The 17179-nt window shown below is 43.5% G+C and overlaps 1 protein-coding gene across 8 annotated transcripts in view; it reads right to left on the bottom strand.

Moving 5' to 3' along the window:
- The window catches only part of RIMS2 (regulating synaptic membrane exocytosis 2), an 830084-nt gene that overhangs the window by 333826 nt on the left and 479079 nt on the right, over positions 1–17179 (bottom strand). For all 8 annotated transcript variants that reach the window (XM_040354833.1, XM_040354825.1, XM_040354826.1 and 5 more), the window contains 2 exons: positions 8467–8566; positions 1722–1845 (listed from right to left, as the gene is read on the bottom strand). In XM_040354833.1, coding sequence (XP_040210767.1) covers positions 1722–1845; positions 8467–8566 — 224 coding nt within the window. The remainder of the gene's footprint in view (positions 1–1721; positions 1846–8466; positions 8567–17179) is intronic.

Genomic DNA, 17179 nt, shown 5'->3' with positions numbered 1-17179 from the left:
ATATATGTCCCAACTGCATTTAAATATTAGGCTAGAGTTAAGTTTATACCCTAAACATTTGTCTTTAGCTCAAGACCTTTATCCTATGTAACGTCTTTTGTCGCGTACACACGATCGGTCAAACCGATGAGACCGGTGTGATGGACCGTTTTCATTGGACCAAACCGATCGTGTGTGAGCCCCATCGGTTAATTATCCATAGGTTAAAAAAAATCAATCTTGTTTTAAATTTAACTGATGGATACCTAACCGATAGAAAAAAAACGATCGTTTGTAGGCACGTCCATCAGTTAAAAATCCACGCATGGATAATGAACACTCCTTGCTCCATGGTTAATGTACTTCTTCCTGTTTTATCTGTGCTTGCTAACTGCACTGAACGGTTGTATATTTTGTAAACTTGAACCTTTGACCAATAAAATTGTTATTGATAATAAAAAAAAAAAAATCCATGCATGCTCAGAATCAAGTCGACGCATGCTTGGAAGCATTGAACTTCGTTTTTTCAGCACGTCGCTGTGTTTTACGTCACCGCGTTCTAACACGATCATTTTTTTAGGCACGACTGACCATCAGTCAGCTTCATCGGTTAACCGATGAAAACGGTCCATCAGACCATTTTCATCGGATGGACCGATCGTGTGTACAGGGCTTTAGTGCCTCTGCTCTGTTTCAACTCTTCTCGGGAACTGCCCAAAGCAGTGCTTCTTGTTAGCTGGTGGACTGGTCTTTGGGTATGAGCTGCTAAGCCCAGATCTCTTGATCCACCATCTGACGCCTTTTATGTTTTTGTTTTCTTGCTACAATTTTGTGGGCTAAACCTTTCTTTTATGTCTTATGTCACCACCTGTGATATTAGAAGAGGCCCAATCTATGCCCTAACAAGATCACATATACCAATACCTCTATTAAAGCCTGGGGTGCATGTCCAAAATATGCAATCCTGGGACTTGCACCAACACCAAAAACACAAGCCTATGCCCCACTAATAATACCATCCTCCCTATTGCAACATTTAAATTAAAAAGCAGAAGAAAGGCATGATCAAGAACGATGTAATGGCTGAGCAAAATGTATATTAATTTTACAAAAAGCTTTGGAAAGGTATGACTGGAAAGACTGATGATTTTGCCTGTGCACATTTAGAATGTCTCTTATATCCCAAACTTTTTATTTTGTTTTGGATAAATTAGGAAAGGCTAAGCAACTTTTTCGAGTAGTTACTACTGTCTGCGCCCCAATGGGAAGATTCATTCCATTAATTTGTCCTGATAACCATTGTCACCATAACTGGAAGTAAGGGAAAAGCTAACATTTTAAGTTGTCACTGGAATGGGAATCAAGTGGAAGTTTTTCAGTGGGACACTTGCTGCAGTTACAACTATCCAGAGAGAAATTGCCAAGCTTTGAAAGGATTTCCTCTCACTTCCTGTTGTGTCTATGGCACAGGATGTAAAAGGAACCCTTCCCCTATTAAGAAAAATCGATTTATTGACATTTAAATATATTTATCTTTGAATTAGGCAGAAAGAAGACTACCCATTTAGCATAGTAACCCAGCTGGCATGTACTTTACATTAATTTAGAAAAGTAAGAATAACCTGTATTTAGTGCTATTTGGTTGTTAGGGGTTATTTCACTACCCAAAATGCTCTTTTGCCTTATAAAACTTGGTGATTTCTCATATCATTTATTGGCTGTGTAAAACTATGCATACTTACCCTATGGGTCTGGAGACCACTAATTCTACTTGTGCCTCTGGTTTGGACTCCAGAATTATATTGTAAACTTCTTCAAATGTTGCACCTTGTAATATCCGCCCATTCCATTCTAAAACCTCATCACCTGGAGAAGACCAGAAATATAGAAGTTACTTAATACAGCAGGTTCCACAAAGAACGTTAAAAAATAAAAATAAATGATTACATTTCAAAAAGGAATTTTGTAAAATACTAAAATTAACAAGAAGGGGAAAATAAATCTAAAGAGTCAAGTAATTTGTAGCAGTTTATTTTTGTTGTAAATTAAATAGGTAAATGTATGAAACTTTATGTCTTGTTTATTTCTTGTAGAATATTACTTTGTCTTGATTCCGTCTGAACAAAACAAGTGGCAAGTCTGTAAACTGTTAAATTTGTAGGCATGCATATTAACATTTTAATATATAACCATGTCACAAACACTTAAAACACCTGGCGCTGGGAGACAATGTTTACCCTAATTAACCTGAACAGCTCATAAAAACGTGAAAACTGAGTTTTATTTTTTTAGATGTATTAAACCACAGGTTTAAAATAAATATAAAGAGATGTGTTCATTTTAAGGTAGGCACTTGAGTCATGTCCCACACTCTATTACCAAACCTTTGTCATCCTTCTTCCAAAAAAGCTCTTTCTTGCCTCACAGCTTATTCTAAAGCCTCGCACACACGACCGAGGAACTCGACGGGCGAAACACATCGTTTTCCTCGTCGAGTTCCTTGTTAGGCTGTCGAGGAACTCGACAAGGCAAGTTTCTCCATTCCCGTCGAAGAAAAAGAAGACATGCTCTCTTTTTGGCTCGACGGGATCCTCGACAGTTTCCTCGTCGAAAAATGTACACACGACCGGTTTCCTCGGCAAAAAAAAATTCCAGCAAGTTTCTTGTTGGTTTTTGCCGAGAAACTCGGTCGTGTGTACGAGGCTTGACTCCAGCAAATCTCAGGCACGTGTGATTAGTGTTCCCTTTACATCCTCCTTGGTTGTCAAAACCTTGCTAACATGCAAGCCATCTTCCTGATGAAACCTTATCACTCTTCTTTAAACTTCAGTTACCTGTCAGTAACCCTCACATGCCTTTCTCATGCCTCTTTTAAATTTATTTTCTTTAATTGTCTTTAATCAAACTTCTCATTCCTCCTCTAAATGACTGTCACCTTTCTCCCACATCTGTCTCACTGTTCTGAGCTGTAGAGTCCCTCATAAGTTGTCCTTCTCAAACCTCCTTTGATCCTCAATCAACCATCACTTAACCTTTCCATGACTCTAAACCTCAGTCACATCCTACCATATCCTTTACAAACCACCTCTGATCCTCAGTCAACCATCCTTATCCTTTTTATGACTCCAAACCTCAGTCAGTTTCCTACTATATCCTCTACAAATCTCTTCTGATCCTCAGTCAACCATCATGTATCCTTTTCATGAATCCAAACCTCAGTCACTGTCCTACTATATCCTCCACAAACCTCATCCGATCCTCAGTCAGCCATCCCTTATCCTTTTTATGACTCCAAACCTCAGTCAGTTTCCTACTATATCCTCTACAAACCTCTTCTGATCCTCAGTCAACCATCATGTATCCTTTCCCTCTCGGCAGGAGACTAACACAGGAGGAAACCCTAGACGGGTTGACGCCAAAGTTAGTCAGTAGTTCCAGTCCCCCAATGCCGGTATTCACACAGTGCCCCAAATAAATTGTCCCAAACATAGCATTACTCACCCAGCCAACCTCTGCCTCTCTCAGAGAACATGATCGCCGCTGGGGAGAGGCGTGGACTGGCCCTTCTCCCTGGAGTCCTTTCAGCCACTGGAGAGAAGACAGGGTGAGTGGGTTCACTCCGTCATGCTGTTGGGGATCTGGGCCAACTGCCCAGGATCCCTGGGGTATACAAGTGGAAACTGAAGTCCCATCCACTTTTGGTAGGTAAAAATCCCCCAGTGCTTGCAAAGCATGGCTGACATCCACCTGTCTCAGTGCTGCACCAATTTGTGGAGTTGTGATTGATTAATTGATTTTTGAGCTTAATTAGGCGCCAAATGCCCACTGTGAAGTGAGCGTCTAAGCGCCGCTGGTAAGATGTAACTTTGAATCAATCCGTGGTGAAGAAGAGAGAGAAAAGAGAAGAGAGGGCGGTGAAAGGAAAGGGTACCAACACTTAGGGGAGCAAGAGGAAAGAGCCGTGAAGTGTATGAGAAAAAATATAAAAGAAAAAAGGAACAGTGGGGATACTAGAGGAGGGGTAGAAGACATCATAGTTATTAGAGAGGCAAGTGGCCCCTTCAATGAGGGGGGGGACTGTGAGAGGGAAAAGAATATAAATTGTGTCAGTGGAGATCGCAGTCCCATCCACTACCAAAGTAACTCCCTCTTCTTTTAGTTGAAGGCAGAGGCCAGCAGAACTCTGCCCTGTTGCCGGCCCTTCTGTTGGGTTACTGCGAGTGGAGACCACAGTCTTATCCCCCGATATCAGCTCAAGCTGCAGTTGTGTGCAGAGGCCAGTAGCATTCTGCCTTGTTAGCACTTCAGCTGATGACCCCACATCATCCACTCTGGCTAACTGTTGGGGAGTGACCATCACCTTCTCACCATCGGCCCCTGGAACTGCCGCAGGTGGGGATCAGCACTTAAGCTGGAGGAGTCTCTTGTAACTCCAGAGATGCTGCTGTTGGTGCTGGGCAGAGCTCAGTGAACCAACTCCTCTGGCTCACCAGGTTGTTCTTCCTCAGCAGAATAGTCTATCAAATCCCCAATCTCTATAACTGGTGTCTGGGGATAGATTCACCATCTCCTGTCCATAGAACAAAGAAGAGGTTACTGGTGCAGGGCAGAGCTCAGTTATGTCTGGCTCTGATGCCAGCTCTCCTGCTGGGTTGGTGGCATCATTCTGGGGAGCCATCTGCTGCTGGAAAGGGGAGCCGGCTGCTCCATCTCCCTTAATCTCGTCTGGCTGCTGGGATGACATGGCTATGGTACTGTCTTTCAGGTGCATGGATCATTGTTGGGGAGGAAAGATCGCTTCCTCCACCCTGGCTAACTGTTGGGAATGGACAACAAACACCTCCTCTCCCTTCTCCTCCTGGATCTTAATCTGCTGCTGGGAAGTGACCATCTTCTTCTTACCCTGGGCCTCCGCAACCGCCGCAGGTGTAGGGCAGAGGTCTTGGACCCTCTGTCCAGTTGTCAGCACTTCAGCTGCAGAAGTTTCTGGTGACTCCACAGATGCTGCTGACAGAAAATCCCATGTCTCTGTCAGTATTGTTGGGATTAAGGCCAACTGCCTCTTCTCTCAGGAATGCTAAAGATGCTAGCAGCACTCTGCCCTGTTGTCAGCACTTCAGCTTTGGAGATGGCAATCTCTGGAGTTTCCACTGCCGATTCTCTGGCATACTGCTGAACGTGTTCTAGCAGTTTCCTGTATGCCCTCTCCAGATGTTGTTCCTTCCTTAGCAAATAGTCCATATCTGAGTTAAGCTTTGAGACCCCTGCAAGACCAAGCATTGCCTCTCTGTATTCTAGTAGGTCTTCAAGGGTAGGTTCCCCATCATCGCCAAAAACAAAACAATCTGTAAGGCTCTCCCACAGCAATCCAGTTCCACAAAAGTCATATCCCTCCGGAGAGCATTCTGTTGTCTGCGTGCCATTGCAGAGCTCAATAATGATTGTCCAGTTCTATGTCCTGCTGGACCAGCCTGTTCAACTTAGTCAGCCATTGCTCCTGGGGCCGCTTTCCCAGGAATGCCATCCGTAGCTCCTGTTGTTCATTGGCCTGTTGCTCTGGGGTTGGAAAGCACTTGCCCTGTTGAATAACAGCGAATTGGAGGGCTCTAATGCAGAGTCCTACCTGAGCTTCAGGTATTCACCCGCAGACACAGTCCTGGAGTATGCTAAAAGGACAATCTGCAGCACCCCCGGGAACTCTGATTCCAGATCCATATCTCCGCTGAGGTGACTGAAGTCTGCTATTCCGATCTTGTATCCAGGTGGAGGTTTGGATGTGTTCACAGCCAGGAAGCACAATCCCACCACTGGCACCAGTTGTGATGTCCAACGTAAATGCTTCCTTTGTCCAGGACCAACACTATCCAAGACCCTTTATCCCACCCAGTCACTAGTCGTAAAATAGTGTAGGGTGACAAACAGCAGACTCCCTTTTATTCAAGCACATGTTACCAAAGACATAGAACTTAGATACACTGCCTCCCACCCTTGGATTCAGGGCGGGGTAAACTGTCCAATAACAATAGACACATAGGTCAGGTGTATTAAAACTACTCATCAGTAAACAGTCTTATTAGCAGGGAGAGCTGTTGGAGGAATGCCCCCCCTCCACAGAGATACACATCCCATAAAATACTTTCCTTCCAAGGCAGACAGACACAACAAAACAATGGAATACAACCACACCCCAAATGATCCCAGCAAAGAGTCCACAACAGCATAAGACAACACACAATATATACATATATACAACATTCCAGTGTGGCTGTACAGTGAGTCTGACTAGTATAAATCATAGTGGGGTTCTCAGTCAACCTGTTCCCCTAATGGACACAGGATGATTTACACATAAGAGGGGTCGGGGAAGCTGGATACTGAGTTTCCAGATCCCCTTTCCAACCCCCTCCCTAAAAATAGCCCCCCACCTCGCTTTAAAAAAAAAAAAATGTCACTATACATAGCTTTTTCCAGCAGTCTCCAGGCTGGTCATACTATAACAGTGGAGGCAGGTAGTCCTTACCCCAGGATAGGGCATTACTCCTATAATGACATGTGGGTGCTGTTCTGTCCAGGAACGCAGGCCTGAGTACACAGGAAATTGGTTGGATGATGCTGCGTATAATTTTATCAGAAAGAGAGCCAGTGCTGGATCACAGAGCAATGAATATGTGGAGGACAGCGCTGTAGTTGGTCTTGTCTCTATCTATAACTTAAATATCATTTTTATGATTCCTGATTCCCTTACCAAAGATGGCGGTGCTTCCACCCGAGAACCGAGGGACAAATCAGCACCGGGACCCAACATCGTGGGCGCCCTGGACAGGTAAGTGTCCATATATTAAAAGCCACCTTTAACCCCACGTCACTATAGCATGCCTAGTTATACTCTCTTGTTGTCCATATAAGCCATTGTTTAATGGCCAATTGTACAATAAGCCAATAATGAACTGAGGATGGCCAACAAGCCGTACACAAATATATGCAGCTTGAGTATAGAAGGATTGGGTCTAAGGTCCCCAAACCAAAGAGCCAAAGAAAAGGGGGGAGCGATTGGACTATTGCGGTAGTGCAGCTTGAAATAAACGACTTTATAATTTTAGGATTTACGGTATCAGTATATCAGTTTTAGATATAAGCTTGATCCAAGGAAATAACAGAATGAGTTGCATGGCTCTGGCCACTATTACAAACGGGAATTAAGAATACGTATTTCTTTAGATATGTGATGGGGACATTTAGATACTATTTGCAGAAAAAAAAACTGCTTAAACTTAAAAAAAAACAACATTATGGTATTCTCAAACAAATAGTCTAGAGCAACCTATGAAATCACTTTGAAATGTCCACCAGCCATTCTGATGTCATCAACATTTTTATTCTACTATCTTTTAATACACAATGCCCACAGAGAGCCAGTGGATATATTAAGCAGTGTAGTACCTTACCATAAGAATTGTGAAGTAAATTAGCAACATAAATCTTTACTGCAGATATAAAAACCACAATGATAGAAAATGACATAATACCAGCAAAGGGCACTAATGTGATTTATTTATACTGATGTGCGCACATTTCAACCCTCAACTCAAGACACCACAGACCTCCCGAGACTGGCGCCACATGCAGCAATGACGTGAGTGGCTCTTTAGTGACCCGATCCACAGCACAACTGAGTCATGCCCTGGTGCCCTGTTATATCTGTCTCCAGTTTACTAATGATATGACATTCATGGAGTGTCATCCAACACCCTACTTAGAAAGAAGCTTACATGGCCAATGTCCAACCATTATCTTGAGGCTTATTGTGAAGTAAGTACTCTTATGCATGATTTTTTTTTATTTATTTTATACCTTTATTTACATTTTTGCCCATCACCTGAAAAACATAGTTAAATACATTTTAACCTCCCTGGGGGTATGATTATGTCAGATTTTTGATGCTAAAAGCGGTACATTGTTTTGCATGGAAATTTGGCGTTTTATATTGTAGGCCTGTAATTCTTAGGAATAACTCACTTAAATCTGTCCAAACAAGAATCTAGTAGACATCCCAGGTATGATAAAGTTTAAACACAAAATCATAAATTATAATATAATAAATAACTATAAATAAGTATAACAAATAATAATATAATAATAATACAATTATAATTATAATTACAGTATATCATATTCCCCAGAGACAATTTTTATAACAGGACACAAAGCTCTATGCTCCATATCTTTAATTTTATATATTTTTTTCCCTTCTACTAAAGGAAAATAGACTGCCCTTAGTAAATGAGGGAAGCTCTGCTGACTTCCATCATCCAATCATGTGCAAGAAAAAAAATAAAAAAAAATTCATTCCATGTGATTGTTTTTTTTTTGTGAAACTTTACCTCATTTACTAAGCTCTGGAGCAACTGTACTTGCAAAGTGCACAGTCTGTTTGTCTTTAGTAAATCAACTGCTTTATTCGACACAATGAAAAAAGAACAGACATACCCGGTCGCAGCCGCCCAACAGTGTCTGCTAGGCTTCCCTTCTTCACTTTGGTGATATAAGCACAGAGAAGACCAGTCTCTGACATTTTTCCTCCCACAACCTGCAATAATAAGAGACATAATATAGAATGCTGGTTAAATAATGTCTATTTATGTTGCTTATACTTAAATGACTATAAAAAACGATTAAAGCATTGCAGTATAAGTTACTATATACACAGTATCTTGCAAAAGTGAGTACACCACTCACATTTTTGTAAATATTTTATTATATCTTTTCATGTGACAACACTGAAGAAATTACACTTTGCTGCAATGTATAGTAGTGAGTGTACAGCTTGTATAACAGTGTAAATTTGCTGTCCCCTCAAAATAACTCAACATAATCAATGTCTAAACCGCTGGCAACAAAAGTGAGTACACCCCTAAGTGAAAATGTCCAAATTGGGCCCAAAGTGTCAATATTTTGTGTGGCCATCATTTTTTTTCCAGCACTCCCTTAACCCTCTTGGGCATGGAGTTCACCAGAGCTTCACGGGTTGCCACTGGAGTCCTCTTCCACTCCTCCATGACGACATCACAGAACTGGTGGATGTTAGAGACCTTGCGCTCCTCCACCTTCTGTTTGAGGATGCCCCACAGATGCTCAATAGTGTTTAGGTCTGGAGACATGCTTGGCCAGTCCATCACCTTTAACCTCAAGCTTCTTTAGCAAGGCAGTGGTTGTCTTGGAGGTGTGTTTGGGTCGTTATCATCTTGGAATACTGCCCCGTGGTTCAGTCTCCAAAAGGAGAGGATCATGCTCTGCTTCAGTATGTCACAGTACACGTTGGCATTCATGGTGCCCTCAATGAACTGTAGCTCCCCAGTGCCGGCACAACTCATGCAGCCTCAGACCATGACACTCCCACCACCATGCTTGACTGTAGGCAAGACACACTTGTCTTTGTACTCCTAACCTGATTTTCGCCACATACACTTGACACAATCTGAACCAATTAAGTTTATCTTGGTCTCATCAGACCACAGGACATGGTTCCAGTAGTTGATGTGCTTAGTCTGCTTGTCTTCAGCAAACTGTTTGTGGGATTTCTTGTGCATCATCTTCAGAAGCTTCCTTCTGGGATGACAGCCATACAGACCAATTTGATGCAGTGTACGGCGTATGGTCTGAGCACTGACAGGCAACCCCCACCCCTTCAACCTCCGCAGCAATGCTGGCAGCACTCATACATCTATTTCCCAAAGACAACCTTTGGATATGACACTGAGCACATGCACTCAACTGTCTTGGTCGACCATGACGAGGCCTGTTCTAAGTGGAACCTGTCCTGTTAAACAGCTGTATGGTCTTGGCCACCATGCTGCAGCTCAGTTTCAGGGTCTTGGCAATCTTCTTATAGCCTAGATCATCTTTATGTAGAGCAACAATTATTTTATTTTTCAGATCCTCAGAGAGTTCCTTGCCATGAAGTGCTATGTTGAACTTCCAGTGACCAGTATGACCAAATGGCTAATGGGGCCCAATTGGGACATTTTCACTTAGAGGGTTACTCACTTTTGTTGTTGGTTTAGACATTAATGGCTGTGTATTGAGTTTTTTTTAGGGAACAGCAAATTTACACTGTTATACAAGCTGTACACTCACTACTTTACATTGTAGCAAAGTGTAATTTCTTCAGTGTTGTCACATGAAAAGATATAATAAAATATTTACAAAAATGTGATGGGTGTACTCACTTTTGTGGGATACTGTATTTTAGGCATACATATACTTTAAATACCTCTTCCTTTATTTCCCTATGACAAAATAACAGCACTGTGCAGTCTATTGAAACCTGACTGGCTCCTAGAGTCTTGGTGAGGCTCTGGGGGAGATTTACTAAAACTGGTGCACACAGAATCTAGTGCAGCTCTGCATAGTAACCAATCAGTTTCCAGGTTTTAGGCCCCTTTCACCTAGGGTTTCCGATCAGGTCCGCCTGTTAGTTTTTCATGCAGACCCGATCGGATGCTACATTCACCTCTATCATAGGCGTGCGCAAGGGGTGTGCCTGGGCACACCCTTATTCTGGGGTAGGCAAACTGCCAATTGTGAGCTCCCAGACGATCAAGGGCAGGTGACCGCTATCCTTCATTGCCAACCCCCAGAACCTGGACAAGGGAGGCAACGGGGGGGGGGGGGGGGATTTAGAGTAACCAATCTGTATTTTCCTCCTGCAGCAGCTGAAAGTAGACTTCTCCCCCTCTCCCTCTTGCTGACATTCACCTGCCAGAGGAGAAAAATACAGGGGATTGATACCAATATATGCCACCCCACCTGTCCCTCTTTCTGCTGCCCGGGTCCCCCATTGTTTTCGGATGGAGAGCGGGGAAGGGCCGGTAAATGTCACTAGGGTGACCACATTTCCAAACTACCATTCAGGGACACCCTCCCTTCCCAAAAATCAGCTTGTACTGTAACAAATCACAGCACAGTGATTGGACTCAAGAGGCGGGATTTATGATTTCTGGGGGTGGGATTGTGCTCCTCAAGGCTTTCCTGGCCAGGGCGAGTACTGTCAGTGAGTAAAGCAGTGATTTGGGGGCATTAGATTGGCCCGGGGGGGGGGGGGGGCGGTGGCTGTGTCTGTTTCATTCCAGGACACTGTATTGTCCTGGATTAAATGTGCCCAGGACACATGGTCACCCTAAATGTCACACACGCATGTGTTTTGGAGCTTTGAGGTGCACACCCTAATGCAATAGGCTGCGCACACCTATGACCTCTATTGATCGGCAGATGTCAACGGTGACACCCGCTGCTATCATATCCAATCCTGCCTGTGAAATCCAGATGGATGGAGATCCTATTTTCCATCCGTCTGGCGGATCGGATCGGATGAAACTGGACAGTCGGTCCGTTTACATCCAATCTCCCATAGAGAAGAGCAGGGCTCTGACAGGTCCATCTCTGCACAGTGAGCGTAGATGGACTTGTCTTCCGCCTGCTCAGCGGGGATCAGCAGATCAATGCCCAGGTGAGCAAAGTGGAGTCCTCCGGGCAGACCGTCCGTGTGAAAGGGCCCTTATTGTCAAAGCCTAAAGGAACAAGCTAAAGTTTAAAGCTGATTGGTTACTATGCACAGCTGCACTAGATTCTGTGTGCACCAGTCTTAGTAAATCTCCCCCTCTGTGTCTTTCACATAATGTATATTTGTAAATGTGTAAAACGAATGCCTCTGTTTTTTACATGAAATGTTAGATAGGGCTAATTTGTTTCCTGTTTTCAGGTTGGTTTTTATCCTTCACATTTGCATTGAGTTGATAGGACAGCTATATGCAGAGGATGAATACCCCCAAGGTATAGGAGGTATCCACTATGGCAGGTTTCTGCTCACATTTAGCGATATAACCAATGCAGAGGATTTCAGAAGGGAAAATGTATTTAGAACAAGAGGTCGTGATGTGAAGCTGCAGAGTGGGCGGCTGCCAGATACTTGAGGACGTTCCACTTTTACAGCAGGAAAGCTGGATTTATGAGTTACCTTCTTCGCACACATGATACAGCATCCTATGGAATAAAAGAACTAAAAAAGAAATCCCGGGGAGATGCAGGAGGCTGTTATGAAGCAAAGATCAAATAGCAGAAGGTCTGCAGTTTTGCAACAAAGGGGAAAATTGGCAGATTGCATGTGCCAAGCGCTGCTTTTAGGTCTTCAAATGCTTTGCTTCTAGGTGTTAAATTATTTCTGAGATGACTGACATATTCATTTGTATGGCTCGGGGAGGCGGACGCGTCTGTCTTAGAACGTGTACTTTGGGCTAAAGAAATTCACTGTGAAGAGAATACCCCGGAAGTCGTATTTGCTGTGCCAGCCAAGATCTGGAGGTGCTACACACTGAGAATGCAAAATGCCGAGCCTGACAGACACAACGCTTGTTCATGTCTAAGGAATACCGCTTTTATTACTATGAGAGTGATTAACCCTCTCGTGTCAGTTGTATAGGAAGAGGGGCTGCAATCCTATTAACTGCACACAGACCTCAAGGGGACAAGGAATATTTGATAGAACCATCTCAGACCTATTTATTCTTTTTTTCTATTTTTTTATATTTTTGGGGGGATATTTATTATAGAAAAAAGTAAAAAATATAGCATTTTTTTCAAAACTGTCGCTCTATTTTTGTTTATAGCGCAAAAAATAAAAACAGCAGAGGTGATCAAATACCACCAAAAGAAAGCTCTATTTGTGGGAAAAAAAGGACGTCAATTTTGTTTGGGAGCCACGTCGCACGACTGCGCAATTGTCTGTTAAAGCGACACAGTGCCGAATCGCAAAACCTGGCCTGGCCCTTTAGCTGCATTTTGGTCCGGGGCTTAAGTGGTTAAAGTACATCTGCTAATAGATAACAATGGTGGCTGCCATTGGTCATCTTCTTCTATAAAAGCTAGTTGTCTGGCTGTGTCTGTCTTCCATATTTCTGTGCCACAAACATGGAATAACCATGCACACTTCAATCTAACTGCACCGCTCCAGGCTCCTCTCCCCCCACCAGCCCCCAAAGCCAATCGGGGAGCGCTTCCTATTTACCTCACTTAAGGCAATCATGCAAACAAAGCCACACCATATATTCTGGCATTGAAGAAAACTTAATTGTTTGGAGTGGCACACAATCTTAGAATCTTTATGCTCAAATGGAATTGGTTGCTTTTCTCATTTGGAGTGCACCCCCTATCGTTCCCCACATGACCAAAGCTCAACCTCACCACGTTCCCCAACCACCATTGGGAAAGCATGTGAGCTTTTAACCACTTGCTTACTGGGCACATATACCCCCTTCCTGCCCAGGTGAAATTTCAGCTTCCGGCACTGCGTCGCTTTAACTGACAATTGCGTGGTCGTGGGACGTGGCTCCAAAACAAAATTTACGTCCTTTTTTTCCCACAAATAGAGATTTCTTTTGGTGGTATTTGATCACCTCTGCGGTTTTTATTTTTTGCGCTATAAACAAAAAAAGAGCGACAATTTTGAAAAAAAAAAAAAAAATTTTTTTTACTTGTTGCTATAATAAATAGGCCAATTTTTATTTATTTATTTATTTTTCTCAGTCTAGGCCGATATGTATTCTACATATGTTTGTTAAAAAAAAAAAAATCTAAATAAGTGACTGGTTTGCGCAAAAGTTATAACAAAATAGGGGACAGAATTATTATTTGTTATTATTATTTTTTTTTTACTAGTAATTGCGGCGATCTGCGATTTTTATTGGGACTGCGACATTATGGCGGACACATCGGACACTTTTGACACATTTTTGGCACCATTCACATTTATACTGCGATCAGTGCTATAAAAATGCACTATTTACTGTATAAATGTGACTGGCATTGAAGGGGTTAACACTAGGGGGTGAGGAAGGGGTTAAATGTGTACCCTGCATAGTGTTCTAACTGTGTGTGGAAGGGGACAGACTGGGGGAGGTGACCGATCTGTGTCCCTATGTACAAGGCACACAGATCGGTCTCCTCTCTCCCTGACAGGACATGGATCTGTGTGTTTACACACACAGATCCATGTCCTTGTCTCTGTAACCGCCGGTCGTAGGTGCCTAGCGGACATCGCGGCCGCCAGGCACGCGCATCGGCATCTCAGTGATGAGGCGGGCGCGCACCCCCCAGTGGCCAGCAGGAGGGGAGGCCGTAAAAAGATGGCCACTCAGAATTAGAGCCACCCTGCGGCCGTACAAAGTCGTACGGCCGCCGGGAAGTGGTTAATCAGCTGTATTTAATCAGTGGTCTTACCCATAAGGCCCCTTCCACACGGGGACGGATCCTTTAGCGGCATCCGCCAGCTCAGCTAAAGATCTCTCCGTTGATCTCCGCTGAGACGGCAGATGACAGGTCCCTCTCTGCTCACTGAGCGGGGAGGGGCTTGTCGAGCGACGCTGCTTGTCTATGGAGAGATCGAACAGCATGTCTGTTTTCATCAGATCTCACCCGATCTGATCCGCCAGGATGGATAGCGACGTATCGCCATCCATCTGATTTTAACAGATCGGATCGGATGTCAGCTGACATCTGATGCTCTATAGACTTGCATGGAGCGCCTGTTCAGGTCCGCCGAATAAACTGACAAGTGGACCTACACGGTCCGCCCGTGTGAAAGGGGCCTAACACTTGCCTACTAAAGCCAACAAGACCATGAAAAGGTGTATCATCTCGCTACCTGTAGCATGTTAAAGTCTATGGTAGGCTGCAGCTGAATGGGGCTAAGCGCTGTATTGAGTGGTACCCAAATTAAGGCCCAATGCATTCAGCGACAAATTCCTTGGAGCCAAAGAATGCAAAGCCCTTAAATGTTGGTGCCACTCAGTATATAGTTCAGCCCTGTCCAGTCGCAGCAAGCCATAGACTTTGACAGGCTATCTGCATCAGAGCTGGATGCTGCCCCACACTAAAATGAGGGACGGATCCGTGTGCAAGGGGCCTTAAACATAATTAACCCTTAAGGAGAATCTCACCAAAAAAATTAAATTTCTATTGCAGAGAATGCCTAAATTATAATTTGTATCTTAGTGCAGACTGCTGGGAAAATCAGAGAGCCAATCACACAAGCAGGACATAATATTTTTTGGATATGTTCTGTTTGGCGATTTATTTTAGTGGCGATTCGCTTTAAGACTCAAACCCAAACAGCATATCGAGATTGATTGATCCTTCTTAGACCTTTTCATAGATGAGTTAGTACACTTACTAACCCATAAGACTTTCCTCCAAGCATCACATTTTGGTATACATTTATTGATATCACCCCCCCCCCCCCCACCCCCTTCAGTGTATACTGCAAGTGTAGTTTGCCATTTCCCAGGGAATTCATGGGATTCATTTGGTTCATGATGTAAAATGGCTTTTTTCAATGTGGAAAAGTAACAGCTTCACCTTTACAATCTCTAGCAATTCTAAGAGGTGCATCCTTTGAGGCCTCGTACACACGGCCGAGGAACTCGACGTGCCAAACACATCGAGTTCCTCGGCCAGTTCAGCCCTGAAGCCGCCGAGGAGCTCGGCGGGCCGAGAGCTCCCATAGAACAACGAGAAAATAGAGAACATGTTCTCTATTTTCTCGACGAGTTCCTTGGCGGCTCCATCGGGCCGAAAGTGTACACACGACAGAGTTTCTCGGCAGAATCCGGCTCTGACCGAGTTTCTCGCCGAATTCTGCCGAGAAACTCTGTCGTGTGTACGAGGCCTTACTGTTTCAAGTATCAGATCTCTTTTCTCCTGACCTTGTTCTGTCTTAATTAAATCATATTTCAATTAAATGTTGTTTTTTCCCAATTAAACATTCCATCAAATTGTAGAAAGCCGATTAGTTTAGCTCGGAATGAATTGTGCTCTGATAATCCATAGTTTCAGTATTTTATTGAACACTAAGCTGTACCTGAAAAGCAGCCAATCTGTGTTACCAGGAGAAAAAAAGTCTGGAGAATTGTTTATGGCCTAATTGCCATGTTCACTAAATAAATGCTATGATGGTGCAAATTGGTGTCATCCATGAATCATAAAGACAAAATCAATGTTTTCAATCTATCTAAACAAATAGGTGGTTCAAATCAACCCTGAAGACTCACCTCTCCCGACATCTAGCACTAGTCCTCTTTCAGGTTTAATGACAGTGAAGTTGAATGTGTCACTACATTGGCCTGGGCTCACAGTAGAATACTACAAGACTGAAGCCCCGTACACACGACCAGTTTCCTCGGCAGAATTCAGCTTCCGACCGAGTTTCTGGCTAAATTCTGCCGAGAAACCCGGCCGTGTGTACAATTTCGCCGAGGAAGCCGACGAGGAGCTCGACGAGGAAATAGAGAACATGTTCTCCATTTCCTCGTTGTTCTATGGGAGCTCTCGGCCCGCCGAGCTCCTCGGCGGCTTCAGGGCTGAACTGGCCGAGGAACTCGATGTGTTTGGCACGCGAGTTCCTCAGCCGTGTGTACGGGGCCTGACAATTACCACCGCAGGAAAAAGAAACTCCAAGACATCATATGACTGGCCAGAAGACTACTGCATTTAAGATATGTATAGTGAGGGAAAAAAAGTATTTGATCCCCTGCTGATTTTGTACATTTGTCCACTGACCAAGAAATGATCAGTCTATAATTTTAATGGTAGGGTTATTTTAACAGTGAGAGACAAAATAACAACAAAAATATCCAGAAAAATGCTTTTAAAAAAAGTTATAAGTTGATTTGCATTTTAATGAGTTAAATAAAAGGATTTTCCCCCCAGCTTACCTGTAAAATCCTTTTCTTGGAGTCCATCACGGGACACAGAGCAGCTATTGGAATTACTATCTGGGTTATACGCCACCTATAGGTGAATGGACACTGGCACGCCAAAAAGACAGGAAGTCCCCCTCTATATAACCCCTCCCATACAGGAAGTACCTCAGTTTTGTAGCAAGCAATTCCCAAAAGAGGGGAGAGACATTTGTGTCCCGTGATGTACTCCAAGAAAAGGATCTTACAGGTAAGCTGATTTACATTTTAATGAGTGAAATAAGTATTTGATCCACTATCAATCAGCAAGATTTCTGGCTCCCAGGTGCCTTTCTTAACCAGTAACGAGCTGAGATTGGGAGCACCCTCTTAAAGGGAGTGCTCCCAATCTCAGCTTGTTACCTGTATAAAAGAAATCTGTCCACAGAAGTAATCAATCAATCAGATTCCTC

The sequence above is a fragment of the Rana temporaria genome, chromosome 5 (genome assembly GCF_905171775.1).
Source record: "Rana temporaria chromosome 5, aRanTem1.1, whole genome shotgun sequence".
Classification (NCBI taxonomy): Eukaryota; Metazoa; Chordata; class Amphibia; order Anura; family Ranidae; genus Rana; species Rana temporaria.
Note: the sequence above shows the minus strand (reverse complement) of the source record. Positions and strands in the feature narration are given on the sequence as shown.